Source organism: Saprolegnia diclina, assembly GCF_000281045.1.
Source record: "Saprolegnia diclina VS20 unplaced genomic scaffold supercont1.3, whole genome shotgun sequence".
Taxonomy (NCBI): Eukaryota; Oomycota; class Saprolegniomycetes; order Saprolegniales; family Saprolegniaceae; genus Saprolegnia; species Saprolegnia diclina.
In genome coordinates this window covers 179,496-207,175 of record NW_008246070.1, presented here as the reverse complement: position 1 = coordinate 207,175, position 27,680 = coordinate 179,496, and the positions used below count along the sequence as shown (strand labels likewise).

The 27,680-nt window shown below is 60.5% G+C and overlaps 12 protein-coding genes across 12 annotated transcripts; 4 read left to right on the top strand and 8 right to left on the bottom strand.

Annotated features, from left to right (window-relative positions):
• The first annotated feature begins 389 nt into the window (after window positions 1-389).
• Window positions 390-1,628, top strand: SDRG_01178 (hypothetical protein). The gene has a single exon (XM_008606694.1). The coding sequence runs from the start codon at window positions 474-476 to the stop codon at window positions 1,542-1,544; it is 1,071 nt and encodes a 356-aa protein (XP_008604916.1). The 5' UTR covers window positions 390-473; the 3' UTR covers window positions 1,545-1,628.
• Window positions 1,546-4,148, bottom strand: SDRG_01177 (hypothetical protein). The gene is made up of 5 exons (XM_008606693.1): window positions 4,073-4,148; window positions 3,080-4,028; window positions 2,483-3,028; window positions 2,219-2,437; window positions 1,546-2,174 (listed from the first exon to the last, which is right to left on the bottom strand). Exons 1-5 carry the CDS (start codon window positions 4,099-4,101, stop codon window positions 1,635-1,637), a joined length of 2,283 nt encoding a protein of 760 aa, XP_008604915.1. The 5' UTR covers window positions 4,102-4,148; the 3' UTR covers window positions 1,546-1,634.
• A 104-nt stretch (window positions 4,149-4,252) lies between these two features.
• On the bottom strand, window positions 4,253-6,425 carry SDRG_01176 (hypothetical protein; the record flags this gene model as incomplete). The annotated part of the gene is made up of 5 exons (XM_008606692.1): window positions 4,253-4,606; window positions 4,647-4,763; window positions 4,811-5,524; window positions 5,570-5,787; window positions 5,831-6,425. 5 exons carry the CDS (start codon window positions 6,423-6,425, stop codon window positions 4,253-4,255), a joined length of 1,998 nt encoding a protein of 665 aa, XP_008604914.1.
• Window positions 6,426-6,528: 103 nt separating this feature from the next.
• SDRG_01175 (hypothetical protein) lies at window positions 6,529-8,196 on the bottom strand (the record flags this gene model as incomplete). The annotated part of the gene is made up of 5 exons (XM_008606691.1): window positions 6,529-6,838; window positions 6,888-7,117; window positions 7,179-7,838; window positions 7,884-7,997; window positions 8,044-8,196. 5 exons carry the CDS (start codon window positions 8,194-8,196, stop codon window positions 6,529-6,531), a joined length of 1,467 nt encoding a protein of 488 aa, XP_008604913.1.
• Window positions 8,197-8,953: 757 nt separating this feature from the next.
• Window positions 8,954-10,795, bottom strand: SDRG_01174 (hypothetical protein). Its single transcript, XM_008606690.1, has 6 exons — window positions 10,613-10,795; window positions 10,450-10,566; window positions 10,275-10,397; window positions 9,713-10,219; window positions 9,434-9,666; window positions 8,954-9,384 (listed from the first exon to the last, which is right to left on the bottom strand). Exons 1-6 carry the CDS (start codon window positions 10,736-10,738, stop codon window positions 9,057-9,059), a joined length of 1,434 nt encoding a protein of 477 aa, XP_008604912.1. The 5' UTR covers window positions 10,739-10,795; the 3' UTR covers window positions 8,954-9,056.
• A 423-nt stretch (window positions 10,796-11,218) lies between these two features.
• SDRG_01173 (hypothetical protein) lies at window positions 11,219-13,021 on the bottom strand. The gene is made up of 6 exons (XM_008606689.1): window positions 12,879-13,021; window positions 12,715-12,828; window positions 12,529-12,666; window positions 11,959-12,480; window positions 11,683-11,912; window positions 11,219-11,637 (listed from the first exon to the last, which is right to left on the bottom strand). The coding sequence occupies exons 1-6, from the start codon at window positions 13,014-13,016 to the stop codon at window positions 11,325-11,327; spliced, it is 1,455 nt and encodes a 484-aa protein (XP_008604911.1). The 5' UTR covers window positions 13,017-13,021; the 3' UTR covers window positions 11,219-11,324.
• Window positions 13,022-13,384: 363 nt separating this feature from the next.
• Window positions 13,385-17,600, bottom strand: SDRG_01172 (hypothetical protein; the record flags this gene model as incomplete). The annotated part of the gene is made up of 16 exons (XM_008606688.1): window positions 13,385-13,663; window positions 13,709-13,837; window positions 13,889-14,063; window positions 14,108-14,369; window positions 14,416-14,542; window positions 14,589-14,852; window positions 14,897-15,405; window positions 15,452-15,578; window positions 15,624-15,818; window positions 15,866-16,023; window positions 16,068-16,210; window positions 16,260-16,402; window positions 16,450-16,597; window positions 16,648-16,822; window positions 16,869-16,967; window positions 17,006-17,600. 16 exons carry the CDS (start codon window positions 17,598-17,600, stop codon window positions 13,424-13,426), a joined length of 3,489 nt encoding a protein of 1,162 aa, XP_008604910.1. The 3' UTR covers window positions 13,385-13,423.
• Window positions 17,601-17,909: 309 nt separating this feature from the next.
• Window positions 17,910-22,192, top strand: SDRG_01171 (hypothetical protein). The gene is made up of 5 exons (XM_008606687.1): window positions 17,910-18,049; window positions 18,090-21,640; window positions 21,694-21,827; window positions 21,875-22,018; window positions 22,065-22,192. Exons 1-5 carry the CDS (start codon window positions 17,941-17,943, stop codon window positions 22,144-22,146), a joined length of 4,020 nt encoding a protein of 1,339 aa, XP_008604909.1. The 5' UTR covers window positions 17,910-17,940; the 3' UTR covers window positions 22,147-22,192.
• On the bottom strand, window positions 22,127-23,260 carry SDRG_01170 (hypothetical protein). Its single transcript, XM_008606686.1, has one exon. It carries the CDS (start codon window positions 23,243-23,245, stop codon window positions 22,232-22,234), a length of 1,014 nt encoding a protein of 337 aa, XP_008604908.1. The 5' UTR covers window positions 23,246-23,260; the 3' UTR covers window positions 22,127-22,231.
• Window positions 23,261-23,430: 170 nt separating this feature from the next.
• On the top strand, window positions 23,431-25,216 carry SDRG_01169 (hypothetical protein; the record flags this gene model as incomplete). Its single annotated transcript, XM_008606685.1, has 9 exons — window positions 23,431-23,593; window positions 23,640-23,676; window positions 23,728-23,881; window positions 23,933-23,968; window positions 24,016-24,117; window positions 24,163-24,450; window positions 24,494-24,603; window positions 24,649-24,695; window positions 24,744-25,216. The coding sequence occupies 9 exons, from the start codon at window positions 23,431-23,433 to the stop codon at window positions 25,214-25,216; spliced, it is 1,410 nt and encodes a 469-aa protein (XP_008604907.1).
• A 5-nt stretch (window positions 25,217-25,221) lies between these two features.
• Window positions 25,222-25,554, bottom strand: SDRG_01168 (hypothetical protein; the record flags this gene model as incomplete). Its single annotated transcript, XM_008606684.1, has 3 exons — window positions 25,222-25,260; window positions 25,308-25,456; window positions 25,506-25,554. 3 exons carry the CDS (start codon window positions 25,552-25,554, stop codon window positions 25,222-25,224), a joined length of 237 nt encoding a protein of 78 aa, XP_008604906.1.
• Window positions 25,555-25,903: 349 nt separating this feature from the next.
• Window positions 25,904-27,528, top strand: SDRG_01167 (heat shock protein HslVU, ATPase subunit HslU). The gene has a single exon (XM_008606683.1). The coding sequence runs from the start codon at window positions 25,968-25,970 to the stop codon at window positions 27,420-27,422; it is 1,455 nt and encodes a 484-aa protein (XP_008604905.1). The 5' UTR covers window positions 25,904-25,967; the 3' UTR covers window positions 27,423-27,528.
• Window positions 27,529-27,680: the final 152 nt, after the last annotated feature.

The following is a 27,680-nucleotide window of genomic DNA, read 5'->3' as shown; positions in this document are numbered from 1 at the left end:
AACGTCTGCACCACCCACTTGGCGCCGCATCGTCGTCTCTCCCGTCACACGATTAACTGTACTAAAACAGCGTCGCCGCCTCCGTGTCCTTGAGCCATTCTGAAGGTCACCTGCGCTTCCTCCAGCGTTCACGAGCGTCGGTCGCGAGGCCGGTCCTGTCGGCCGAGAAGAAATCAGCATAATATCCGCCAATGAAAACGTGTATTCGGCTTCTCTGCATTTGGGATTGGCTATAATGCAAACACAGCCAATATCCGACCCATTTCAATCTCTTCGGGCGAATATTAATATGAATATGAATATATAAATAGGCGCGAAACGACCTCGATGCGAAGGTCCTTTTTCATTGGCGCAGGCAGCAAGGGAAGGCGGACCATTGCGATTGGACCTCGGGGTAACCCTACCGCCACTCAGTCGGAGGCTTTTTTCCGCGGCCAAAAAAACACTACTATTTCCACCTCGGCAGCCGCAGCATGAAGACCAAGACGACGGACCTGGCCAAGGCGATCCGCAAGATCCTCGCGTCCTCGGACCTCGAGACGCTCTCGCGCAAGATGGTGCGCAAGCAGCTCGAGACGCAGTTCGGCGAGTCCATGGAAGAGCAAAAGACGTTCATCAACGCGCAGATCACCAAGATTATTGAGGAGCAAAATGACGACGACGACGATGACGACGAGAACGACTCGGAGGACGATGCGCCGCCGGCCAAGCGCGCCAAGGTCACCAAGGCCAAGGCTGCGCCCAAGAAGCGTGCGCCCAAGAAGGAAGGCGGTGGCGGCGGTGGCGGCTTTGCGTCCGAGATGGTTTTGAGCCCCGAGCTCGCGCAGGTGCTTGGCGTGGAAAAGTCGTCGCGCCCGCAGCTCGTCAAGAAGATGTGGGACTACATTCGCGACCACGGCCTCCAGGACCCGTCGGACAAGCGCACGATCTTGCTCGACGACACGCTGAAGGGCGTCTTCAAGCGCGACTCGTTCACGATGTTCTCCATGAACAAGTTCCTCAAGCGCCACGTCAAGAAGGAATCGGAAGTCGTCAACGGCTGGGACGACATCATCCGCGACGGCGAGTCGAGCGAGGAGGACGAGGCCAAGACGGCCGAGAAGGAACGCAAGAAAGCGGTCAAGGCCGCGCGCAAGGTGGCCGCCGCTGGCAAGGAAAAGGGCGAGAAGCCCAAGCGTGCGGCGCCGGCGCCCAACACGGGCATCAACGCGCCGCTCGAGCTCTCGAAGGAACTCGGCGCGATCCTCGGCGAGTCGGTGCTGAGCCGCCCGCAGGTCGTCAAGCGTCTCTGGGCGTACATCAAGGAGAACGAGCTCCAGAACCCCGAAAACAAGCAGGAAATCGTTTGCAACGAGCTGCTCACGTCGCTCTTTGGCGAGCCCTCGGTCACCATGTTCTCGATGAACAAGCTCTTGAAGCCGCACTTCCTCGGCAAGGCCAAGGTCGTGCCCGAAGCCGCCAAGCCCGAGCCGGTCGCCGCGGCTGCCAGCGACGACGACGCCGGTAGCGACGACGCCAGCGACGATGCCAGCGACGACGAGTAAAAGCCCATGTCTCTCGCACCGTCGACGGCTGCATAGATTTGTATATTTGTAAGTTAGGTTTTCAACCCTCTTCTCCTCGTCTTATCGTTCTTATATGTCGAGGAGCCGGCGCGCCTCGTCTTCTTTCGCAATCTTCTCTTCCTCGAGCGTCTGCGTCATGAGCTGGTAGCGCGCGTCGAGCTTGTCCTGCGGCTGCGAGTCGGCGTACGCCGAGCCAAGGAACGTCGGGTTCTCGGCCGCCGCCTTGGCATACTTGAGGATCGCTTCGCGCGGGTCTTCGCTGCGAATGGACGCCGACTTGACGTGGTCGCGCATGAAGAACTGCGTGAATGTGTTGCCGCCCGTCCGCCCGGCGACGCCAACGCCCGTGAGCGGCCGCTCGGGAATCTGCGACGCGATCGGGTCCATGCGCACCTTGGCGTACTTGCGCTTCGTGACCGTCGTCGACGTCTCGCGGTACATGGGCAGCGCGTGCGGGTTGACGACGCGGCCTTCACTGAGCGAGTCGAGACGCACAAAGCCCGCAGTGACGACCGGCAGCTTCTTGGTCGCGCTCAAGAGGACGCCCTTGGCGCTCAACGCCGGGTCGTACAGCACACGCACGTTGCTCGAGGTGCCGCCCACAAACACCTACGTTGCGACTTGAGTTTGAGAGGGCGACATTGAGAGTGTACTTGGTTGATGCCGGCATGCCACGCGACGCTGACCGCGCTCTCGTCCTCGGCCATCGGAACCGACCGCAAGGGCGTCGTGGTCGCCGTGTAGACGTCGAGGAAGTGCACTTGGCCGCGGTCGCCCGACCCGGCACGGACGCCGGAGCCGACGACGAGCGCCGACCCAACGCCGTTGAAGGCGAGGTTCGCCATTGAGAACACAGTCTCAATCCCTTGGTACTACAAGAGCAATGTAGAGTCGAGCGCCAACGAACATGGACGTACCGTCTTGACCGGTGTCGACGGCTTGCGCATGTCCCAGAGCTTGACGCAGTCGTCGCTTGCGGACCGCGTCGCGAGCATCTTGCCATCCGGCGAGAAACGGATGCTCGAAATCCCAAGGTCGGGGCTGCCCGGCTTGTGCGCGTCGAGCTTCCACGCCGCGCCGGCGTGCGACCGGCGCAAGTCGTAGGCGTACACCAGCGCGTCGGTCGTCGCACCCGCAATCAAGCCGCCGTCGATGCTGTAGGCGCAGGCAGTGACTTCGGTGCGCTTGCCTTGGCGCGACTTGAGTTTAAGCACCGCGTCGTTGAGGAGCTTGTCGAACGACGTTTTGCCGTTGAGCTTCCAGACGCGCACGGCGCCGTCGAGACCGGACGTGATCATCGTGTCCTTGAGCAGCGGGTGCCAGCTGCCGCCCGAGCACGACGCCGTGTGGCCCTTCGTGTGCACCATGTCCAACAGGTACGGGTCGCCTTTTGTAAACTGAAGCTCAAAGACGCCTTCGCGCGAAAACACCTTGGGCTGCGCCGAGCCCGTGACCGCGAGGACCTACGTAGGAAGGAGTCGTTGAGGACGACAGGAAGAGGTAGAACGTCGTACGCGATCGCCGGTCGGGCTGTAACTCAGCGCCATGAGCGGGTGGCCATCTTCGACCTCCGAGTCGCGGAAGGGCCGGACGTGGCGCGCCATGCCGGCAAAGTCCCAGAGCTTCATGTGGTAGTCCATCGAGCCTGTCGCGACGCGGCCACCGGAGGCGTCGACAGCGATGCACGAGACGGTCTTGGCGTGCGCCGAGAGCACGACCTCATTGGTGATTGGGATGTTGTAGCGCTGCGCGACGTCGTCCTGGCCCTCGTTGTCGTCGTCGTCCGAGTCGGACTCGGGGCCCGAGTCGTAGAGCGACGACGATGCCGGCTTCTTCTTGTCGCTATGCTCGCCCTCGTTGTCGTCGGCGTGATCGTCCTCGTCATCGCTGTTGGTTTCGTCCACCTCCTCGGTTGGTGCGGGCTCGTCGACGGCGACGCTCGTGAATTGCGGCGCCGACGCCATCATATCCATCGTCATCTTGAGGATCTCTTCCTCGCGCTGCTTGCGCTCGAGCTCCTTCTGGCTGAGCTGCTTTGTCGTCCCTTGCTTGGCAAATCCTGTCGGCAGCGACGCGATCTCGTCGGCCACCACCGGCAACGGCACCGGGGCTTCGTCCTTGGCGTGCAGACCGCGTACAATGTACACGCGCGAGCTTTTACCAAAGCGGACTTCGCTGCCGTTGGTCAAGACCCGCCGCTCGTCCCCATGGAGAGGCTCGCCGTCCACGGTCGTGCCTTGGGCAGAGCCGAGGTCCATGATCTCGATCGAGCCCGTCTTTGTGTGCACGATAGCAGCATGCTGCCGCGAGATCGTCTCGTGCGCGAGCTCAACATCGCAGACGTCGCTATTGCGGCCAAAGACGGTGCAGGCTTGCTGGCCGATGGCGACCTTGTCCAGCACGGCGCCATCCTTGACGACCTCAATGTGGCCCTTGACGTTGGCATGTGTCGGGGCGCCAGCCCTACATGCAGCTTAAGCTCCGTCCATGGCGCGTCTCGGTCGTACCACCGGGGCATCGGGAATCGCTGGCTCATGCGCTCGACCTGCTCAACCTGCTGCAATGCTGGTTCTACCACTCGAGCCTACGAGACTTAATATCATGTTTCACAGGTCCTTCGAACAAAATTCAAAACATCGCAATTCTCAAAACGAAGTCGCGGAACTCAAAAACAAGTTCACGTTGAGTTAGAGACGCTTGCGCCACTCGGGCGTGGCCCGGGGCTGGCTGGGTACGTGGCCGAAGCTCCGGCCTTTGACGTGCGCAGCGCCATCTGCCCCGGGTATGTAGCCGCGATGGGCGACCCGCGCCGTCCGCGCTGCGCTCTGCTGCTCGACCTCGTCCGGCGTCATTGCCCGCGCCGCCGACGCGGCGGTCGGTTTGAGCACGTCCGAGCTCGCGCTGGCGACCAACTGCCGAGACGATTTTGGTCGCACTGGTAGCTCTGCTGCCTGGCGCGTTGCAGCAGCGTTGGCGAGCACCTTCTCCAGGCGGACTTTGGCGGCGTGGACAGCCCGCTCGGCCGACGTCATGAGTTGCTCCTAGGAGATCTTTAGCGAGTTGCATTGTCGGCGCATGGACCTTGGAAGGAGCGCGGGCCAGGGGCTTCATGAGCTCCGAGAGGCTCGCTTGCCGCATCTGCTCCTCCTCCTTCTCGAGCTTGTAGAGCGCGACCTTTTGCTTGATCTCGATGCGTTTCTAATTCGTGTTGCATTAGCTTGCATGCTACATGTCCATGAAAGTACGAGCGTCGCCACGGACGCCTGTGCAGTGAGCGTCTCTGGCTCGAGGCGCTGCGACTGCCGCGCTTTCGCCGCCTTCCACTCGAGGATGAGCGTCTTCTTCCGCTGACGCGCCGCAAGCTCGGTCACAGTGCGCGACGACCGCGCCACGGGGCGCTCGTTGTTGTGGCTCGAAGCGGTCGCTTGGCGTCGCTCGAGACTCTTCTTGCGCTCTCGCCACGTCGCAATCGTCTTCTTCTTGGCCTGCAGCAGCGAGAGGTGCTGCGCGTACCACTCGAGGTGCGTCTGCACTGCGCTCGTGGACTTGAACGGCAGCTTGGCGTGGCACTTGGTCTTGAAGAGACCCAATTTGCCAGCAATCGCCGCGCGTTGGTCGAGGTGCGCAATCTCGTCGGCCACCGAGTCGTCGTCGTCGCCGGTTGGCTCGTCGATGCTTGTGGTGGTTGCAAAGTACGCGACGAGGTCGTCTGCGTCTGTGAGCCCCGACGCGTGCAGCAGCGCGACAAAGTGCGCGTGGTCGTCGTACGCCCAGCCGCCGCACGCATCGCCCGTCTCGTGCAAGAGATCATCGAGCATACGCACGCGCTCAATGTCCTGGAGTGTGTCGACGTCAATGGCCGCGGACGCTACGGCGGGTCGCGGCGCCTTGCCCGTTGTCGGGCGGTCGATTGGGCGCTCGTTGGACCATCCCTCGAGCTTGGACTCAAAGCGGAGCAGCTAAGGATGCGAATTCATCCCAGTGAACGAAGTTGGAGGATGTACATTGTGCTGGAGCTGGCCTTCGTGGACGACGAGGTCGTCAAACTGGCCATGCTGGTTGGACCGAAACGCAGCGAGCGTGCCTTCCATGGCTTCGATGGCTTCTCGACACGCGTCGACATCGGAGAGCGGCGCGCCCCGTCGACGGAGCGCGCCAATGGTCTGCGCGGTGCTCTGCAGTTTGCGTCGGAGCCCGTCGAGCTTTTGCGCCAAGAGGCGTCCTAGAAAGACATGGTCGCTGTCGGCAACGTGCGCGATTTGCACCTTCGAGCTGCAGCGCGTCGTCGTTGGCCTGCAGCGTTTTGAGCATCTCGATGCTGATCGACTTGATGGCGAGCGACGGGGTCGCGAGGTACGTGGCCCGGTCGCTCTCGGCCACGCGCCGCTTGCGCAGGTAGTACTCTTGTCGTTGAAACCACGCTGTAATCGCGTCGGTGGTCCGCTCGCCGCCAACCTTTTTGCGTGCTGGTACGAGAAGCGCGCGCGACGGGCTCGCGACTATGCGCCGCTGCACCGACTGCGCATCCATGGCCTGCAGCGCAACCTCGAGCGAGTCGACAAAGGTCGCTGGCGATGGCGTCGCTGGAGGCGCTGCCTCGGGCAGCTGCCGCTGTAGCAAGATGGATTCGATGGTTGGACAGCCGCGCCGGGGCGACAGCGGCGCGGCGCGCGCGGTCTGCACCGCCCGGTTCAGTGGCCGCGTCGGCGGGCTGCTTCGTCGCGCGCTAGCCGGGCCCTCTCGGTCATGTGCCGCCTTGTTCAAGAGCACTTGCCGTCCATACGTCCGCGACAAGACCGTGTTGCGGGCGCGCACGGCCGAGAGGTCGAGCTCGAACTCGTGCGCCTGGACTGCCGCCATGCGTGCGCCCTTTCCCAAAGATCGCGCCCGCGGCGTCCGATTGGCCCATCCGGTTACCTTCAAGTAACTTCTTATTGCGTTGAAGCTTAGTGTTGACGAGCATCTACTCTTCCGTGCGCAAGACGGCGTCGTGCGCCATCTTGGACCAGTCGACGCGGCGCAGAACAAAGTAGTAGACGGTGCAGGCGGCCAGGGACCCAAAGGTAAAGCCGGCCCAGAGCCCTTCGATGCTCCAGTCCAAGTAGAAGCCGAGGACGCACGCGGTGGGGATGCCCACCATGTAGTACGCGCAGCCATTCGTGATCGTCGCGATGTGCTGCTGGCCCATCGACTGGAGCACGCCCTGCGAGACGGCGTTCATTGCGTCGCTCATGTGCAACGGGATCACAAACACGAGGGCGGTGGTCGCGCGCCTACGCACAAATCATTGCGTCCTTCGCTCATAGAGATACCAGCGCCTACGCAATGACTTCGGGGTCGTTGATAAAGACTTGGGGCAAAATGCTGCGCGAGAAGAAGATGAGCGCGCCCGTCAAAAGCGTGCAACAGAGGCAGAGCGAGTACGCCATCTTCATGATGAGCTCGGCGTGGTGCGGCTTGTTTCCGCCAAGCATGTTGCCGACGCGGATGTTGGCCGACGTCGCAATACCAAAGTAGATCATGTAGATGAGCGCGATCGTGTTGGTCATGATCTAGCAAGGTAGCACGATATCAGTTCCCTTGAAAGATTGATAGATTGATAGAAAAAAATACCGAGTTGACACCGATCGTGACGACGGCGTTGGGCATGAGCCCCGAGAGCAAGGTGAGAATCTCAAACGCGCCGTACTCAAAGACGAGCATGAAGAGGCCCGGGAGACCAAACTTGAAGAACTGCCAGAGGTGCGCGCGCGCGTCGGCGTAGCTCCAGCGCAGCTCCCACTCGCGGTAGAGCGGGTTGATGGCAAAGTACGGCACCATCATGAGGAGGAGCGCGACGTACGCGACGGTCCGCGCCATCGACGCGCCGTAGAACCCGAGGCTCGTGTGGTGCACAAAGTAGTAGCCAAGGCCGACGTGGATGACGTTGCTGAGGAACGTCATGACGAGCATCGGCATGACAATGTCATGGGCTTGGATCATCTTCTTGAGGATCTCGTAGACGAAGAGGAACGGCAGGCCAGGGATCGTCCAGCGCGTAAAGACGCCAGCCATGTGCGAGATGGACGCGTCTTGGCCGAGCAGCACGAGGATGTCGCCGCAGAACCAGTTAAGGAGGAAGACTGGCACAAACACGATGCTGAGGCCGAGGAGCGCGCTTTGGAGGTAGATGCCAAACTTGTACGTGTGGCCCGCGCCCGCCGCTTGGTTACAGAGAGTGTCCATGGCCGTCGACATGCCCAGGCCCGCCGAGAGCGACGTGATCGTAAGGTACTAGCATTCGTCATGAGCACTCGCGATGCGTCGAGACAGGCGTACCATGCCCGAGATGGCGGCCGCGTCCACGTACTCCTTTGTGAGCTCCGACTGCATTTGGCCCACAAGCACGATGTTGGTCGAGCTCGGGATGTACTCCATGAGCAGCGTAAAGATCTACATGGCATGGTGAGCACGGACGGACTCGGATGCGGGAACGTACCACGGGCCCGGCGAGCGTGACGAGGTGCCACCACTCCTCGCGCGCATCGGGCAGCGTCTCCTCCTTGGCGTGGAGGCAGAGCGTGTGGTCCGAGTGGTCCTTCACCAGCGGGAGCTTCTCCTCCTTGCGCACAACTGCTTGATGCCCGGCCATCGGATTGCGAAATGAGGATGCTTGTGATAGAGCCGGAGACAGTGACCAATCAAACGCCAGGAAACGCCGTCGCGGGCGCGGATTGGTCGTTCGAAGTTTCCCTGGAAAGGCCAAGTCGGCCGCCAAGATTCCCACCCAGCGAGTGCACCCAGCGACAGCACCCACGTGCGCTAGAAGATCTACGATACGCGAGCAGACGAGAATAGCGAGCTCATCCCATGCGCCAACAGCTTTATGTTTAGTGCCACGGAGCATGCACGCTGTGGGGATGACAGACCGCTCCTCTTCCGTTGGCAATCTTCGGTCGGCCAAAGACTCGCCACGAGTGGACCACGTTCGCCCTTGGTCAGGCACGGTGATATCTGATATGCAAGTTTGACGCCAGCCAAAGATCACTTGTCGCTGATGGGGGCACTCGCTGGCGACGGCGCGTGGCGTGCATACCACCATCTCCATCTCACAGATCTGCGTGGCTGCCTCGGCTTCAAGTGCGTAGCTAATGCACCGAACAAGAAAATACTTCGATGCGCACATGCAGACCTTTGGTCCAGTGGGCGTGGTGATAGCAGGGCTTGACTGGTATGGCCTATCATCGATCACGTGCATCGCGCAGACCATTCATTACTGCGTATGATGGCACGCCAACGGCTCGGCGTAAGCAGCCGCGCAAGTAGCTCGTCCGGCGATCAACGAGTAGCTCAGGCAAGCAGCAATGGCTGCGGGGAAAGCGCGTGTGATGCATCAGCGTGCTGCTCGATCCACAATTTTCAGCTCTCGCGATCCCTTTGAAATAATCAACCAATCAAGTGCGACAAAAATTTCGAATGGTCCAATCAAATGGCGACTCGTGGCAGGCGCCGCTACACGTTGGGGAGATGGGGGACCTGGGCTCGCGTGAACGCCTCGAAGGCCATGCGCTTCCAGCTGATGTGGCTCAAGAGGACCCAGTAGATGCCGCCCGCAAAGACGAGGCCGAGCGCATACCCGATCCAAAGCCCTTCGAGGTCGAGCTCGAGGAAGAAGGCGCAGTACGATGCGAGGAGGAGGCCGACGACGTAGTACGCAACAACGTTGACGAACGTCGCAGAGCCCGGACGGTCGATGCCGCGCAAGACGCCTTGCGAGACTGCGTTGAGCGCGTCAAGAAAGTGCAGCGGTATGACAAAGAGCACGGCCACGGTCGCCCGCCTACACCGCCGTAGCAATGACTTCGTTGCTGGTGATAACGAATGTGTACGTGAGAATGGCAGGATCGTACGCGAGGAAGGCGGTCGAGAGCAGCGAGCGCCCCAAGAAGATGCTGCTACATGTGACCGTCGCGCCCACAATACACACCGCGTAGCCGAGCTGCACGGTCGCGGATGCGTGGCGCGGGCGGTTGGCACCCAGAAAAAATCGCAGGCGCGCTGCGATCGCAAGCGAGAGACCGTAAAAGAGCACGTACAAGAGTGAGAGCAAGGTGACGAAAATCTACGCTGCTACGTCATTTTCCCGTAAAATAAAACAAAACACGGACCGAATTGACGCCGACGGCCGTGATCGGGTCGGGCAGCCGGCCAGAGACGAGCACGAGCAGCGCCAGCGCACCCCACTCAAGCTGCATGGTCGCCGTGCCTGGGAGGCCGTATCGCGCAAATGTGCAGACGCTCGCACGCGTCGGGAGTGCCCATGACGATGTAAGGCCCCGTCGCTGCATGTGCCAGAGAAGCAAACCGGGCAGCGCAAGGTACGCAACCGCCCGCGCGAGGCCGACACCCGCCACACCAAGGCTCGTAAACTGCGTGAGCGCATATCCGAGCGCAATGTGCAGGACGTTGCTCGTGAGAGCGACCAGAATCGGAGGACCAACGATGCCTTGGAGGTGCAGTTGCTTCTTCAGCACTTCGTACAGGAAGAGGAACGGCAGACCCAGCGTCGACCACTGGATGATGTCGCCCGCGAGAAGCGCGAGCGACGGGTCCTGGCCCAAGAAGCGCAGAATGGACGCTGCATGAACGTTGAGAAGACAGATGGGCACGCACATCTAGGCGAAATGATCCGAATGAGCGCGTAGAGCCTCGAGACTATGCAAAGCGTACGGCGGTGAAGGCCATGCACGCGCTCGGTAGGAGCTCGTCGCGCTTGAACGGTCCTTTCGATCCGAGCGTATCGACGGCTGTCGCAAAGCCCAGTACGATTGCAATCGACGTGACGTTGAGGTACTATAGTACAAAGAGAGGTCATGGTTACACAGAGCATTTTGAGTTTGAGCACCGTGCTCGACATGGCGGCCGCGGCCACGTACTTGGCCGAGACGCTGCTTCCTGGCATTTGCCCAGCCAAGATGACGTTGGTGACGCCGGGCAGGTACTCGAGCAGGAGTGTCAAGACCTAACGTGGGGAAAAGTGGAGCGGTAGGGCGACGCGGGCGCGGTACCATGGGGCCTGCCAGCCGCAGGAGGGACGAGAGCTCGGTAGCGACATGCACCTGGGGCTCCTCCTTCGCCTGCAGCGCCATGCGCCGCAGCGGGTCATGCACGAGGAGCGTTCTCTCGGACATCATCTTGCTCGGCGGGGGCGATCGGCACACTGCAAAGACGCACGCCGGTGGTCCACCAACATTCTGACATTTCACAAAATGCATGCGTAGCTCGAATGTGACCAAAATCACGTCAATAATTATTGACCCTTGCCAAAATCAAGGTTGGCAGAGCTGGTTGGGGTGCGACGTCCGATCGGATCCCGGCCTGCTCTCAGCGACAGTGAAGTAGGTCCGCTCGCGCACAATGCTAGAACGCTTGGGCAAAGAAAGATTCGCGATCGGCCAAGACGCTGCGCGACGGTCTCGGCAAGCTCACCCAAACGTGTGCGTCTCTCGTGCCCAGTATCCAGAAACAACTCTTTCTATATATTCGAGTATGTATAACCGATTAACTTCGTCCCATCAACGTCGTTGCGGTTGTCACTGTCAACGCGCTGCCACAGCGCTTCAATCTGGTTCAAGATAATGAGTGCGCTCAGGCTGTGCTCTGGCAAAACATCACTGAAGCTGTTCAAATGCTTTGTAGTTTGGCAAATGCAGCGCATCGTCAATGGCGCGGACCATTCAGTTGCCGTGTGTTTATGTCGTAGGTAGTATCTCTACGATCTTAGTCGGTCTCGGCGCGCGTGACGGCTTCGGTGGCGACGTCGGACCAATTGACGCGCGAGAGCAGCGTGAGGTAGATGCAACACGCCGTGAGGGGGCCAGTCGTGAAGCCGGCCCAGAGCCCTTCGACGCTCCAGTTCAAGTAAAACGCGCAAAAGGCCGCGACAGGAATGCCCACCAAGTAAAACGACCCGGCGTTCACGTACGTGGCCACTTGCTGGTGGCCCATCGCGCGAAGGGCGCCCTGCGAGTTGCCGTTGAGCGCGTCAATAACGTGGCATGGCAAGAGGAAGAGGAGCGCCCACGACGCTCGCCTAAACGATGAGACTGAGACCACACTTTGTACTCGCTCGACGTACGACGTGACTTCGGGGTCGTGCAGGAAGAGCTCGGGGATGAGAAAGCGGCCAAAGTAAATGCTCGCAAACGTCAGCGTGACACATGCGCACGTGAGGCCGTAGCCCATGGCCATGATGAGCTTGGCGTGGCGCGGCTTGTTGGCGCCAAGCATGTTGCCCATGCGGATGTTGACAGCGACCGAGATACCCATGAAGATCATGTACACGATCGACACGACGTTCATCAGAATCTAAAGTACATGATAAGTATCAATCTTTCAAGTGCGCACAACATACCGAGTTGACGCCGATCGTGACCATCGGGTTGGGCATGAGCCCCGTGAAGAGCGTGAGGAGCTCAAAAGCCGTCCACTCCATCATCATCATGAGCATGCCGGGGATGCCAAAGAGGAAGATTTCGGGCAAATGCGCGACGGCCTCGGCGTAGTTGCAGCGCAGGTTCCACTCGCGGTACACCGGGTTGTAGCAAAAGTAGGGCACCATGAGCAGCGGCAGCGCCATGTAGCTCACGGAGCGCGCGAGGCCGGCGCCGTAGAACCCGAGGGTCGTGTAGTTGGTGAGGTAGTACCCCAAGACAACGTGGAGGAGGTTGCTGAGGACCGTCATCGCCGCCATCGGCAGTACAATGTTGTACGCTTGCAATAGCTTTTTCACGAGCTCGTAGAAGAAGAGAAAGGGAAGGCCGAGGGTCGTGTAGCGCGTAAAGATGCCCGCGAGCGCCGAAATTTCCGGGTCTTGGCCCAGCGCCAAGAGCACGTCCTCCGCGAACCAGTCGAGGAGGACGACCGGTATTAGTATCTACAGATGTACATCAGCACCGACAACTAGGCAGTACATGGAGTGTACCAGGCCGACACTGAGGAGTGCGCTTTGGAGGTAGACGCCAAACTTCTTGGTGTTGCCCGCGCCGTACGCCTGCGTGCAGAGCGTGTCCATGGCGGTGGCCATGCCGAGGCCGACCGAGATGGACGTAATGTTCAAGTACTACACAGCCAATAATGTCTCCACTGTTCTAGACCATCATGTACATACCATGCCCGAGATCGAGGCCGCGTCGACGTACGCCTTGGTGTGCGGCGAGTCCATTTGTCCGACGAGCACGACGTTGGTGAGGCACGGAAGGTACTCCATGAGGAGTGTAAAGATCTATCCGTTGGCATCAGGTGACGAAGGGTGTGCTCAGAGCATCATCGTACGACAGGACCCGAGAGCGTCACGAGGCTGCGCCACTCGACCCACGCGTCCGGCGTGTCGTCGATGGCGCCGAGCTCACAGGAGAGGAGCGACGTCGCTTCGGTCATTCGCTTGGCAGTCTCGGGCGGCGGCGTGGTCATGGTCGGAGAAAATGAATTTAGACAGGCGCGTTGAAAGGGGTGGCCCGTAAATAAGCAGATGGCAGCGGTCCACAGCCAATCAAATCGCGTCCTTTCAATCACCCAAACTCCCAGTTGCATCGATCGGCGCGGCTTCGCACCCATGGCAGTGCACGCGCCGCCAGCAACATCGACGCAGGTTCGCCGATAGCGCCCTCAAGTCCACCGGCGCCCAGAGCGCTCTCAAGAGCGAGCCATCGAGTTTGGTCAACTTGTCGGAACCGCTCAAGTGTGGGCCTGTCGACAACGGATCATGTGGGGTCGACTGAGATATCTCATCGCACGCCGTCGGCGGCGACCCTGGTCACACGGTACATGCGCCAACACAAGCCAGACGAAACTACTGCCTTGCCATTAAACACTCAGCGCTACGACTTGCCCGATGCTTTGTCGATGAAGTAGCGCTTGATGAAGAGCGCGGTCTTGACGGGCCAGTCGATGAACGGGTCGGGCAGCGCGTAGCCAGCGAGCCCGACAACGGCCTCGCAAAACTCCGAGTAGAGCATATTGGCCGACACCTCTGCTTCGTCCAGTGCGCCATCTTGCACGTTGAGGAAGAGTGCGTTCGCGAGCTCGATCGAGAGCCGCGGTGTCCAGAGTCCGTACTCCTAATGCGACGTAGTGTCAGCCAACTATCAGTGTATGCAGCCTACGCGGAGGAAGAGCGACCACTCGCGCTTGGTGAGGTGCTGCGGCACGGCGCCTTTGTCCTTGCCTTTCAGCTTGACCGCGTACGCTTTGAAGATGCCAAAGAGCACATCCTTGTGGTCCGTTAGCGTCGACTACAATATCGGTCTCAGGTATTATTGGCCAAGACTCTGGATGGCAAGTACGCGGACTTGCGGCGTCGCCGTGAGGTCTCGAAGCGGCGACCGCACCTCGACAGCATGGCACAAGTGCAACGAAATGAACAGCTCGACGCGCCGCGAGAGCCGGTAGAGCTCGCCAAACTGCTCGTTGCAGATGCGGAGGACAATTTCGGCCAAGTCGACGACCGGGATGTGTTGCCTAGTCGCATCACTACAGTTAAGCCTTTACCAGCAACAGCGTACGTCTCGTCGTCCTTGGGGACCGGCACGACTTTGGTCGTCAGCCGCATGCGCTTGAGAACGCGCCAGAGCTCGTCGAGCGAGAGCGCGTGGGAGAGAGTGTCGTTGCTGGGGGTTGTGTACATGGCGCGGAATGCGCGCTCGTGCTCTTGGAAGAGGGCACGGACAGAGACCATCTCGGGCGACGGATCGGTCTCGTCTTGGAGCAGCGCCGCTATCCCTGGCGTCTCCCAGCTAATCGCTGTGTGCAAGCTCGGGCGGACGTCTACCGTCGAGTGCGTTGCATCCATATGTACACATTGCATCAATACCGACAACGACCGCCACGGTCGCCCGGCGCGAGGCCAGCTTGGCGTGTTCTTTCTGCGCGACAAGAGCGCTCGCGTGGCCCCAATTCGACGCCCGCGCATGGGGCACCGCAGCGTGCATGGCGCGGACCTAGTCGATGTCTCGACCACAGCGATACTAGGTATCAAGGTAGCACCTCTTGGCCCTTGCTCTGGATCGCCAAAAGCGTCGCATGCAGCGTCTGGACGGTGCGATTGAGGTCGTGCACGGGCTCCTTGGGCACGACGTGGAGCTTGGCCGAGACAAAGTCGCCAAACTTCTTGCTCGCGGCAGACGAGCCCGTGATGTAAATGCTCGTGGGTTGAGGTTCGCAGTGGTCGGCTTGTGGTAGTCGCTTTGGTAGGCGCATCGTTGGCATGTGGCTCAGCGACGTGATCGACATCTTCTTGGAGGCGCGCTTCTACATGACGTTCGCCCAATTGCATTTGGGTTTAGAGATCGCACCTCGGACGACGGCAGCACCATCTCGCTCGTGTCGTGGTGGAGCTCGGACGCACTGCTCTGCACGACACCACCAGCCATGAGGTCGGCACAGACGTCGTGCCATATCCGGTAGCTGTCGGCGATGCAGTCGGCGGCCAGCGCAGGCAGTGGCTTGGGCTCTTGCGTCAGCTCTTCGGATATAGTGAGGCGGCGCTGCAACGGCGGCAGTTCGCCGTCGCACGCTGTCTGGAGCTGCGCAAGGCGAGCCATCTCGATGTCTCGTATCGCAAGCGAGATGCAAGCGTTCCGGAAGTACGGGTTCATCTCGCACGGGTCAAAGAGAAGGGCGCTGAGCTCCATAAAGAGGCGGCCGAGGACGAGGTACCGCCAGTGCAGTCCAAAGTCCGCCTTGACGTCGTCGGGTACAATTGTCTGAAGTAGCGTCAGCTGCGACTGCGCGTGCACCGTCGCCATGTCGGCCAAGACGGGTTTCGACTGGGCCTGCGACGAACGCATTTTGGCGACCGCCGCTAGAATCAACAATTCCTTTGTGAATGCAAAGAGAGGCGAACGGACCTTGCGACGGCGGGGCCACGGATGCCTCGTGGTCCTCAAAGTGCCGCGCGTAGTACAGCGTCGACGTCGCCGCGTAGTGCTCAACCTGTCGCTGCCAATCGCGCACCATCGCATACATCGTGTCGACCTGCAACCTGATACATTGATAGTTTTGAGAGCTTTGGACCAATACCGTGGACGGCGTCATTGGCTGCATGGAGCAAAAGACGAGACAGTTGGCGCGGTTCACGCACGCGTGGTGGACGCCAGCGACGAGACTGAACATGTCGTCCGCTGTCATATCCTGGACCGTCGGAAAGTCACTCGGCTGCGTCTTGCCAAGCGCAAAGGCCGCAAGCTCCTCGAGACAGTACGAGTCCGGCGTCACCTGCCGCCAACTCGATACAAACTTGATACAAAAGAGACACAACACACCGCAAACAAGGTGGGTTGGTGGAAGCCCGTGTTGTACTGCAGTCGTAAGAGCGACTCGAAGACGTAGTGCGCAATCTCCGCGACGACTTCCATGCGCAGCTGTCCGTCAAAGCACACGCTTTCTTCGCGCGACGGCGTGGTCTTGAGAAACACTTTGGCTACTCTCCATGTGTCAATATTTCAACTTGATACACACGCGCACCATGCTCGATGTGTGTTGTGAATGCTTGAATCGACTCGAGAAGCAGCCGGTTCTCTTCGCGCAAGCGGTCGTACTCGTCTTGAAGCGCGACGTTGGTCTCGGAGAGCTCGGTCACGTTCTTTTGAGCGATGGCGACCTTGTCGCTATCGGCGCAGCCCCGTTCAGCGCTCACACTAGATCGCCCATCGATACCAATCTTCCTGGAGCTTTTGCGTAATGCGAAGGCTTGTGCTAACGAGGACAAAGCGCCGCCAGTCTTCAAACGTCGACGCCACCAGCGTGCGCGGCGAGCCCGAAAACCACATGGAGAACCAGCGCAGGTTCTTGGCCAAGACCTAGCGTCGCGGTGGGCGTGCCACGTCATAGAAACGAAAAACTCGACCTTCTTGCGCACGACGGACGTCTCGTACCACGCGTACAAGCACGACTTGACGACCTCGTCGCTCCAGTCTTGCAGCGCTGACTCGAGCGTCTGCTGCGCGTGCACGAGCTCCTTTTCGAGAAACAGGTTGCGCGTCAGGCAGCGCCGTCTACGTTGTCACTGGTAAGGACGAGACAAAGGCAAACGGGGCGGTCGCACCGCCGGTCGATGCGGCTCTTGACGTCGCCCTGCGCTTGCTTGACGGCTGTAAAGTACGTTGTCTCGTGGAAGAGCTTGCGCCCTGTCGACGGACGCACGTACATCGTGCGCTGCACTTCGCTGCTCAAGAGCGTCAAGAGGCCTTCGTACGGGCCAAAGTAGTGTGCGAGCCGGTCTACACTCGTCACTATGCTGCAGTCAGGCGCGCATTCGGCGGGTACCGAGGAGCATGCAGCAAAAGGTGGCCATGACGTCGTTCGGGAGGCTCATGTGGCATGTGAGCCGTTGGATTTCGGTAAAACCGACTTGGGCATGCACGACTAGGCGTACGTGAGTCATGGTACCTACAGCGTAGTACCGATGGAGCGGTAGTTGATGTCCTCCGACTCGAAGCGCTCGAGCCAGTCTTCGAGAAAGAGGTGCAACACGCCGGCGTGGCTCGTCTCGCCGAGCGTCCTATTGGGTCCTGCGAACGCTTCGATGGTCTCGACGGCAGCATTCACTGGCACGACGAGTGACGATACCCACGTCTCTTGCGTCTGACATGGCGTTGGGCGGTTTCGCGTGCGCGGTGTGCTTGGCGGGCTCGCTATCGTCGTGGGCTTCCGTGGCAGAAACTGGTACTTGGCTGTCTCGTCGCGGCTCAAGCCCAACGGCCGTGGCGACGCCGATCCTTGGCTGGCTGGCCGCTGCGGTAGCGGATGCTTGAGGTTCTGTGTGTTTAGTGAATAAGGCTGACGCGCGTCTGCGGCGCGTGGTGTGACGGTCGAGCGCGGCTGCTGTGACGACGTACAGCGCGGCGACTCGGCCTTGCGTGGCGTCGAGATGGACGGGAAGAGCACCGTCGGGGCCGAAGCGTCCCACTGCGGCACGAGACCAAGGCCGTCCGCGCGCCGGCCATCGCGCTTCTTCACGGACCGGCGCGCTGCTGGTGGTGGCCTGGCGCCGATCATATCTTATTCTCCCACAACGTTTCATGTACCGGTAGGTAAAAACCTGCAGGAATGGATACCGAATTATCCGTACAGGGTCAGTTAATTGCTCGCGCCAAGGGCTCTCGACGCTCTCGGCAGCTAGCATTCGCCGGTCGACCGAACGATCCACCTCGTCCTACGGCAGTAAGAAGTTTCTTATTGCGGGTGCTGAGCTCTGCGCTCAGCGCAAAAGACGGTGCGAAAAGAAAGCCCAGTATCTTGCCGGCAATGATCTGCTCCTTTATCAAAACTCCAACAATGGATAGTTGCCAATATCCATTCCCAAAGATTCCCGCGAGCGCTGCTTCGTCGGTCCAGCATGTCGTCGATCGAGAAGCTCTCGATCTGTGGCATCCGCAGCTTCTACCCTGGGCGCGCCGAGTCGATCGAGTTTAACCAGCCTCTCACCGTCATCCTCGGTGCCAACGGTACGGCGCCTCTTGATGGCCAGCGCTGAGGGACACGTAGGGTGCGGCAAGACGACGATCATCGAGTGCCTCAAGATCAGCTGCACGGGGTCGCTGCCGCCGAGTGCGCGCAGTGGCCAGAGCTTCATTCACGACCCCAAGATCCGCGGGGACGTCGAGGTCAAGGCGAACATTCGGCTGCGCTTCAAGAGCCGCGCCGGCCAGACCATGGTCGTGCAACGGACGTTCCGGTTGCAGCAGATGAAGTCCACGTGCAAGTACCAGGCGCTCGACGGCGTCGTGCGCATGCTCGACAAGCACGGGAAGAAGCTCAGCATTAACCAAAAGTGCGGCGAGCTCGACAAGCACATCCCGGATCTCCTCGGCGTCTCGGCGGCCGTGCTCGAAAGCGTGATTTTTTGCCACCAGGAAGAGTCCAACTGGCCGCTCCAGGAAGGTATCGTGCTCAAGAAGCGCTTTGACGACATCTTTGAGTCGGCTCGCTACACCAAGGCGCTCGACGCGATCAAGAAGCTCAAGAAGGACCGGGTCGGCATTGCCAAGGACATGAAGCGCGACCTGGACGTGCTCGCCGAGCAGGTGAGCCGCGTGCGCGAGATGGAAGAGCAGCTCGAGGAGCAGCAGGCGAAGCTCGAGTCGCTCCAAGCCGACTATGCGCAGCTCTCGAGCGACATTGACCTGCGCGAGACGCGCGTCCACGAGACTGAGGCCGCGCTCGGCCACGTGCGCAGCGTCCTCGACCAGCTTCGTGCGCAAGAAGCGGTCGTCAAGCAGAAAAGCGACGAGATCACACGCGTGTACCAGCAGATGGGGCGTGAAATGGCCGAGTCGACCGAGAGCTTGGAAGAGATCCTCGCCAACTACGACAGCATTCTCGCGATCAAGCGCAAGGAAGTGCAAGATCTCTCGACGCAAGAGTCGCAGCTCCAAGACGAGCTCGCGAGCGTCGACCAGGCCGAGCGCAAGCTCGCGCATGAAAAGGGCGTCCTGGAGGCCACCATGGCGCAGCAAAAGGAGGCGATGCGCGCGCGGACCGACCTCGCGACCAAGTTGGGCTCGACGTACGGCATTGCAGCTGCCGTCGTGACCCAAGACGACGCTCGCATCTTTGCGTCGCGGCTCCAGGACGTCCTCGCGCAGCTCGGCGCGACGCTCAAGCGCCTCGAAGCCGACGCCCGGCGCGGCGACGACGAGTGGAACGCCAAGCAGACGACGGTCTCGGCCAAGGTGCACCACTGCCACGAGACGCTCGGCGCCAAAACGCGCGAACTGTCGGCGTTGAAGCGCAAGGAAGACGCGCTGGTCGCGGAGCTCAACACGTCGAGCGGCGGCCTCGACGCGTCCCAGCGCGAGTGGGGCGTCGTGGAAGCCCGACTTGCAGACGCCGAGGCCAAGCTCAGTGCCTTGCGCGAGTCGGCGACCACCGCGACGCTCAAAGAAGACATTTTGGCGCTGGAGAAGGAAGCCAATAGCATTACGTTTGATTTGCGGGCGCTCGACGACAAGCTCCAGATCTTGCGCACCTTTGAGCGCGACCAGATCGCGCTCGAGCACAAGCGCAACGAGCACACGGCCAAGCGCAAGGCGCTCGAGACGGCCCTCGCCTCGAGCCAAAACGTCCTCGAGTCGCCGCTGTCGTTTGCGACGCTGAGCGACGACCGCAACCGCGTCGAAACGCTCGTGTTTGAGCTCAAGCGGTCGCGCGAGACCTCCAGCGCCAACGTCGCCAAGCTCGAGCGAGAGATGGCTGAGGCCCAAGTCAAGAAGCGTACGGACGAGGGCGCAATTGCGAAGACGCGGACGCGGTACGAGACGCTCTCAAACGGCCCGATGCTCGAGTGGAAGACGCTCCTCGCCACCTTTGGGCTCCAGCCCGAGACGGCGCTGACCCAGCTCGAAGCGCAGTACCTCGATGCAAAGGACAAGACGCAGAGCCGGAAGAACACGATCGTGTTCCTTCGCACGTACATGAAGAAGGGCGAGAAGGACCACTGCTGCCCGCTCTGCCAGCGCGGGCTCTCGCCGGACGAGGAGACGCTCTTCTCCCAGCTCATTGCGAACAAAATGGACGACAGCAAGAACCAAGAAAAGATCGCGAAAGCTGAGCGCAACGAGAGCGCGGCGCTGGACGCGTGGAAGCGCTGCGAGAAGCTCCAACCGCTCTATACCGAGTTTGCCGCGCTCGAGGCGTCGCTTCCGACCAAGACGACCGAGCTCGAGTCGCTCTACACGACGATCCGCATGTTGGACGTGCAGCTCCAGGAGGCCAAAGCGACGCACGCGGCCAACGTGACGCGCTCGGATGACGCGGCGGCGGCGCTCAAGCAGCTCACGTCGCTGCAGACGCAGTGGGAAGAACTCTCGTTTGTGGGCCACCGCCTCGACGGTGACGACGACCATTTGCTCTCGGAAAAGACGATCCGTCTCGGTGCCAACCCGCCGACGCTCGTTGAGGCGCAGGCGGCGCGCGATGCGAAGCAAACCGGCCTCCAGGACAGCCAGTCGCGGCTCAAGCGGCTCCAACGTGAGCTCCAACTGCACCAAGAGACGCAGCAAGGGCTCCAGAACGAAGTGCACAAGTGCCGCGAAGAGAAAGCCGCGATCCAGCAACGCCGCGTCGACGTCGAGAAGGCCCGCGAGGCGCGCGAAGGCCTCCGCGTGCACATCAAAGCGCTCCAAGACGAAGTCGCGACGCTCCAGCGCGACCTGCCGGGCTACCAGCGCGAGCTGCAGCAGTGCAAGAACGAACAACTCTTGGCGCGGGATACGCACCAGCGCGCAATCGCGACCGCGCGCGAAGCGTCCTCGCGCTGTGAGAACGACAAGCGGCAGTACGACGACAAGAGCAAGCACGCCGACCAGTTTGCGCGCCAAAACCTCGACGGCCGCGCGCTCGAGCTCACAAGCCAGATGCAGTCTCTCCAAGCAATGAAGGCCGAGAAGGCGCGTCGCGTCGAGCAGATCCAGCCCGAAAAGTCGTCGGCGCTCCGGGCGCTCGATGAAAACGTGAGTTTGAAGCGGCAGATTGACGACAACTTGAGCTACCGGCGGCTCCAAGCCGAGCTGCAGCAGGCCAAAGCGGCCGTGCTCGCGACGCAGCGCCAGCTCGGGCAGCTGCCGAGCGTGGCTGAGGCCGAGCGGTTGGTGGCCGACGCCAAGAACCAGTGCGACGCGACGCGCGAGGAGCGCGCAGTCTTCCGCGGCAAGCAAGAGGCGCTGCAAGAGGCGATCCGCAACGTCCAGCTCAAGCTCCATGGACGGGACTTGAAGAACATTGATGAAAAGCAGCGCTGCAAGCTCATCGACTACGAGACGACGATGATGGCGGTCTCGGACCTCGACAAGTACTACAAGGCGCTGGACCTCTCGCTCATGGAGTTCCACTCGAAGAAGATCGAGGAGATCAACGCCATCATCCGCACGCTGTGGCAGATCACGTACCGGGGCAATGACATCGACACGATCGAGCTCGTGAGTGGCCAAGAGTCGGGGGCAGCCGCGCGCGCCGGCCGCTCGTACAACTACCGCGTCGTGATGCGCAAGGACAACACGTTGCTCGACATGCGCGGTCGGTGCAGCGCCGGGCAAAAGGTCCATCTCTGAATCATCCCAAGTTCGATCCGCGACCGCTTGTGTGCTGCTAGGTGCTGGCGGCGCTCGTGATCCGACTCGCGCTCGCCGAGACGTTTTGCTTGAACTGCGGGATCCTGGCGCTGGACGAGCCGACAACGAACCTCGACTCGGCCAACAAGCTCGGGTTGGCGCAGGCCATTGCCGAGTACGTCCATGCTTTGGTAGTCAAGCTGTCGCGAGAGCGTATTGTAGCATTCTCAAAGCGCGGGAGAACCAGCACAACTTTCAACTGATCTGCATCACGCACGACGAGGAGTTTGTGCAGATGCTCAACCGGTCGCAGCTCATGGGCGGGACGCGCCCCGAGTACTTTTGGACCGTGAGCCGCGAAGAAATGTACGCTACGATCTTAGTATTCCGGACGACTCATTCTGTGTCTTAGCTTGCCCCGCTATTATTGCAGCAAGATTGAGAAGCGCAACTGGAACTCGGACGTGATTTACCGCCCGAATGACGACATTTAAACGCATAAAACGCATTTTATGATACATTGATATCTTGATATATACATGATGTGATAGATAGACTAGACGGCGCCGGTGGAGTTTGTTACCACACAAACGGCGCTTGGAGGAACGGGGATCGAAGCGCATGAGGCCGAGGGCGAGCCTGGACCGGTCGGCGCGGCAGGACGACGACAAGGGTCCCGTTGGGGTGGAGCTGGTACGAGAGATTGCGAACGTCGATGAGCTGGAGGGCGAATTGCTCGCGAAGGAGGAAGCGGCCGTAGGTGGGCGACGTCATTGACGGCAGCTTGTAGCCCGTCACTTGCAAGACGCCGTCGGGGGTGATCGACACGCTCAGGTTGGCAGGATCGACGCCAGACAGGTTGGCAACGAGGGCGAGACCGTCGAAGTGTCGCCGGATCTCATACGCCGGCCGCCAAATCGGCAGCTTGGCCACATCTGCGGGTGACAGAGGCTCGTTTGTCATCGCTTCGTCTTCTTCCTCTTCCTCTTCTTCTTCGCCGTCGTCCTGGTCGTCATCTTCAGCGTCTTCTTCGGCGTCGACTTCGGCATCATCCTGGTCGGCGTCGTTCTGGTCGTCTTCCTCGTCGGCCTGATCGTCCATAGGCTCATCGACGTTGTCATCGTTGTCGCACTGGTTGTCAATAGAGTCATTTGCAGCCTTGGTCGGGGAGGATGGAGGCGTCTCGGGGGCAAAAGGCGCGAGGAGACGCGACGCAAAGGCCGAGAGGTGGTCGCACTTGGCCTTGAGCGCATCGGCGTCGCAGAGGAGGTCTTGAATGCGAACGACTGTCTGCTTGCGCTGGAGGCGGATGGTTGGGTCGCCATCGCTCAGCACCAAGTCGAGGTCGCATAAGAGGCGCGTCAAGAGCTCGCCTTGCTCCAAGACGCGGAAGCGGTAGGCTTGGAGCTGCAACATGGTCTTCTTGTAGATCGTCGCATGGTCCTTGGCGGGTAGCGCGGCGCAGAGCCACTTGGCGCCCATGACGGCGGCGGCGACGATCTGGTGCTGGTGCGGGAGGCGCGACTGCAGTCGGTCTTGGATTGGGTTGATGCGATCAGCGATCGCTTCGAGCTGCTTGGAAGCTGTTGTCATGTTGAGTGCAAATGAGAAATGAGAAATGAGAGCTTTGGTGAGCTGGCGCGCCCGTGGCTTTTCCAGTCGGTTCTAGAAATTCGCGCATTTCGATTGGCGTCTCGAACTTGCCGCGGCTTCTGATTGGGCCGTGCCTCTCGCCGATAATATCCGGACATCCGGACGACTGACGAAGCCGTGCGACGATGCTCGCAGCGCTGTGGCCGTGCGCCCGCCTGCAGCAAAAGTACGCACTCGTGGCGTACCTCCTGCACTTCCTCCATCATGCGCTCTACGCCAAGAAGCCGCGCTTGTACAAGCAAGACAACCCGGTCACGGCGCGGCTGCTCGCCACCTGCAGCCTCCTGCGTACGCGCCGCCTCTTGGCCTCGGTCGCTCACACCGCCCAATGTAGTGGACAAGTACCATCCGAGTTGGTTTCTCTTCAACGGGTTTGCCTCGCGCGGCGCCAACCCGGCCCGATGGCTTACGACGAGGCGTAGGCACGTGCAGACGATCCTGGTCGCGATGGGCTCCGACGCGCCGAAGGTCGACTACAAGCGCGAGATCATGAGCTTGTCGGACGGCGGGATCGTGTCGCTGGACTGGGCGCAACATCCGGATGGCGGATCTTACGGCCATGACCATCCGACGGTGGTGCGTCCTCCCGATGACGACTTGAGCGTCTCTGAACGTCTCCTTCTTTAGCTGCTCTTGCACGGCTTGACGGGCGGTAGCTCCGAGGTTGACCACCGCCAGTATGCTCGTGCGTGACGTTGATATCTTGGTAGATTTACATTCGCATGACAGCGGTGAAGCTCATGCGAGCAGGGTGGCGCGTCGTCGTCATGAACGCCCGGGGCTGCGCCAAGACACCGGTCGTGACCGCCAAGGTGCACTACGCACTGTCTATGGTCCGTGATACATCCTTCGGCTAGCTCTTTTGCGCCGCCTATACGCAAGACATGCGCGAGACTGTTCGGTATCTGCGCGAGGAGCATGTACCAACAGCGCCGCTCATTGCCGGTGGCTTCTCGCTCGGCTCCAACATCCTCCTCAAGTACGTCGGCGAGGAAGGCGAGAGCTGCCTCCTCACCGGCGCCGTCTCGGTGGGAAACCCCTACGACCTCCTCGCCTCGAACCGGAACCTCATGCACTCATGGCTCCATAACCTGTTCTACCGCAGCGCGCTCACGTCCAACCTCCTCACGCTCTTCTTTGAAAAGGTACATCATCGTATGCTGTGGCGCTAAGGGAGCGTGCAACTAGTCGAATGCGCACACCCACTTTGTGGAACACCCCACTGTCGACCTGGACCATCTCCGCCGTGCGCAGAGCGTCTGGGACTTTGACGACCGCCTCACGCGCCATGTGTTTGGGTGCGTTCAGAGACCCCTTGCCGCTGCAATAGTATGCCATTGTAGGTATGCGACCGTGAGCGACTACTACCGCGATGCATCCTGCAGCCAGTGTACGTCGTATGCGCTCGATTTGCGAGCGCTAAGGGGCGTGCGACTAGACCTCAAGCACATTCGCATTCCAACGTTGTGCTTGACGGCAGAAGACGACCCGATCTCGATCCACACCGGTATCCCGTACGACGACTGCGAGGCCAACCGCCACATATTGCTGGCCGTGACCGAGCGTGGTGGTCATCTCGGCTTCTTCACGGGCGGCAGCGTCGTCACCTTCCCCGATATGTGGGCGTCCAATGTGTTTGTCCAGTTCTGCAACGCGCTAGAAGACCTCGCGTCCGAAGCGGTTCCGCTGCAACGGCCTGGCGTCTCGGTGCTCGGTCGACTCTTCCAGCCCGGTGTCAAGCCCGTTTCGACCAGCACAGTGCAGGATCCAGCAACGCCCGGCGAAGCGCCAGAGACAACCAGCGCGCAATGGGTGTATGCTATTGGTGTGGTCGTCGGGCTTGGTCTCGGCGCCAAGGCTATGTACGACCGCCGGTCGCTCGTGCTCGGAACGCGTATCTGGTGGTATTAACGGCCTTAGTACTGGAATTGCTTGTCTTGGCCCTTCTGGCCTCCCTACGAATTCGCTCCAGCTCATTGCACCGAGATCAACGAATGCGTACCAGTGTCTTGTTGGAGGTCGTTCGCCGCATCTCCTTGACGGCGGCGGCGAGCGCCTCTGGGTTGACGCCCTTCTCGATGAGCGAGACGATGATGCCAAGCGACTCGCGGTCGAGGCCTGTGTTGAGAAGCCGCGAGAGCTCATAGACCGCTACGCATGAAGCATATGAGTCCACGTCGAGGTCCATGCAGCGCCGTACTCTCGAAGGCTTCCTTGGCCTGCCCGACCTCGCTCGCGCTGCTGTTCATGCTTGTGTTCTTCCGCATACGTTATCCGGCGACTGATGGATCGTGTTTGAAACACGAAAAAAACAGCTTTTGGAGGTGGAAATGCACGTTAAACGAGCGTTTTATACTGCGAATAAAACGCAAGGTCCTTGGGTTAAGACGCGGACGTCCTAGGCGGTAAACTATTACGGTAATATATAGAGCACCGTGTACCTGCGTTGATGGCTCATCTCTGGCAGGTTGACCTCTGGGTCGCTGAAATCGGGACTTCGGGAGTCGTCGTGCCCTTGCCGAACAGCTCGGAAAACCGCACTTGATCGAGTAACCGGCTGTGTAACCGTACTTTGCCGGATATTCATTCTCGGTTCCATCGATTTATCCGGCAGCGCTTGGTTGCCCCTCGCTAAGTAAGGAAAACGAAGGCAGGAAGAAGGATGATGCTGCGCCCTGCCATGAGCCGTCTCTCGGGCATGCGTGCACTCCAAGGCGGCCGCGCCTTGTTCTCGACCGTCGGCCTCACGCCTGAAGTCGCGTCGCCGGCGGCGTCGCACGTCAACATTGTCGTCGAAGATGCGTCTGACGACGATCTTGGCCGCAAGCTCAAGCCCAAAGAGGTCGTGGACCAGCTTGACAAGCACATTATTGGCCAGAATGACGCCAAGAAGGCCGTGGCCGTTGCGCTCCGCAACCGCTGGCGCCGCCAGCAGCTGCCCGACCACTTGCGCCCCGAAGTGTCGCCCAAGAACATCTTGATGATTGGCCCGACGGGGTGCGGCAAGACGGAGATTGCGCGCCGCCTCGCCAAGCTGGCGCAGGCGCCTTTTGTCAAGGTCGAGGCGACCAAGTTCACGGAAGTTGGTTTCCACGGCCGCGACGTCGACCAGATCATCAAGGACCTCCTCGAGAACTCGATCCAGCTCGTCAAGAAGACGCGCATGGAAAAGGTGCGCAAGGACATTCAGCACGTCGTCGAGCAGCGCATTGTGGATGCGCTCGCCGGTCAGCACTCTGGCGCGCAGTCGCGCCAGTCGTTCCTCAACCTCTTGCGCGCTGGCGAGATGGAAGACCGCGAAATCACGATTGACGTCCGAAGCCCAGCGTCGTCGACGACGACGATCTCGATGGACTCGTCCGGAAAGCTCAACAACATGAACGAGCTCATGAAGGCTGTCTCGGGCAAGAAGCTCGAGAAGAAGAAGACGACGGTGGCCGAGGCGCGCCCGATCATGGAAGAGATGGAGCTCGAGAACGCGATCGACATGGGCGACGTGGTCAAGGAGGCGATTTCCGAAGCCGAGGAGAACGGTATCGTCTTTATCGACGAAATTGACAAGATCTGCTCCAACGGCAGCTACCGCGGCGCCGACGCGAGTGACGAAGGCGTCCAGCGCGACCTTCTCCCGCTCATCGAAGGCTCGACGATCTCGACCAAGCACGGCAACGTCAACACGGACCACATTCTCTTCATCGGGTCCGGTGCCTTCCACGCCGTCAAGCCGAGCAACCTCCTCGCCGAGCTCCAGGGCCGGCTGCCGATCCGCGTCGAGCTCAAGGGGCTCACGGAGCAGGACCTCTGGCGCATCTTGACCGAGCCGGTCGCGAACCTCGTGCTGCAGCAGAAGGCGCTCATGGCGACGGAGAAGGTCAACCTCGAGTTTGATGACGACGCGATTCGTGAGATCGCGGCCGTCGCGTACGCGATCAACCAGACGATCGAGAACATTGGCGCGCGTCGGCTGCACACGGTGCTCGAGAAGGTCGTCGAAGACCTCTCGTTCGAGGCCGCCGAGTACCCGGAGAACCACACGGTGCACGTGACCAAGGAAATGGTCCAGACGCGCGTTGGCTCGATGCTCAAGAAGACGGATCTCTCCAAGTTCATTTTGTAATACGACCGAATCCTAGTACCCGTGTAAATCCAGTGTATGGCCGAAGCAAGAGATAATAACCTACGCTGTGTTCCCTTCTGGGTACCACTACGACAGGTTGCCGCATCAGGGGCCTCCAAGCTCGAGGAGCTGAAGTGCATGCTGGTCGAGAGTGACTCTTTAACGTTTTCTTGACTACGGTAAAGCGTAAAACGCGTACGTTTTAGGTGCTGGACGACATGTTAAAATATTTAACCCGCCGTCCAACAAGGATTTAAG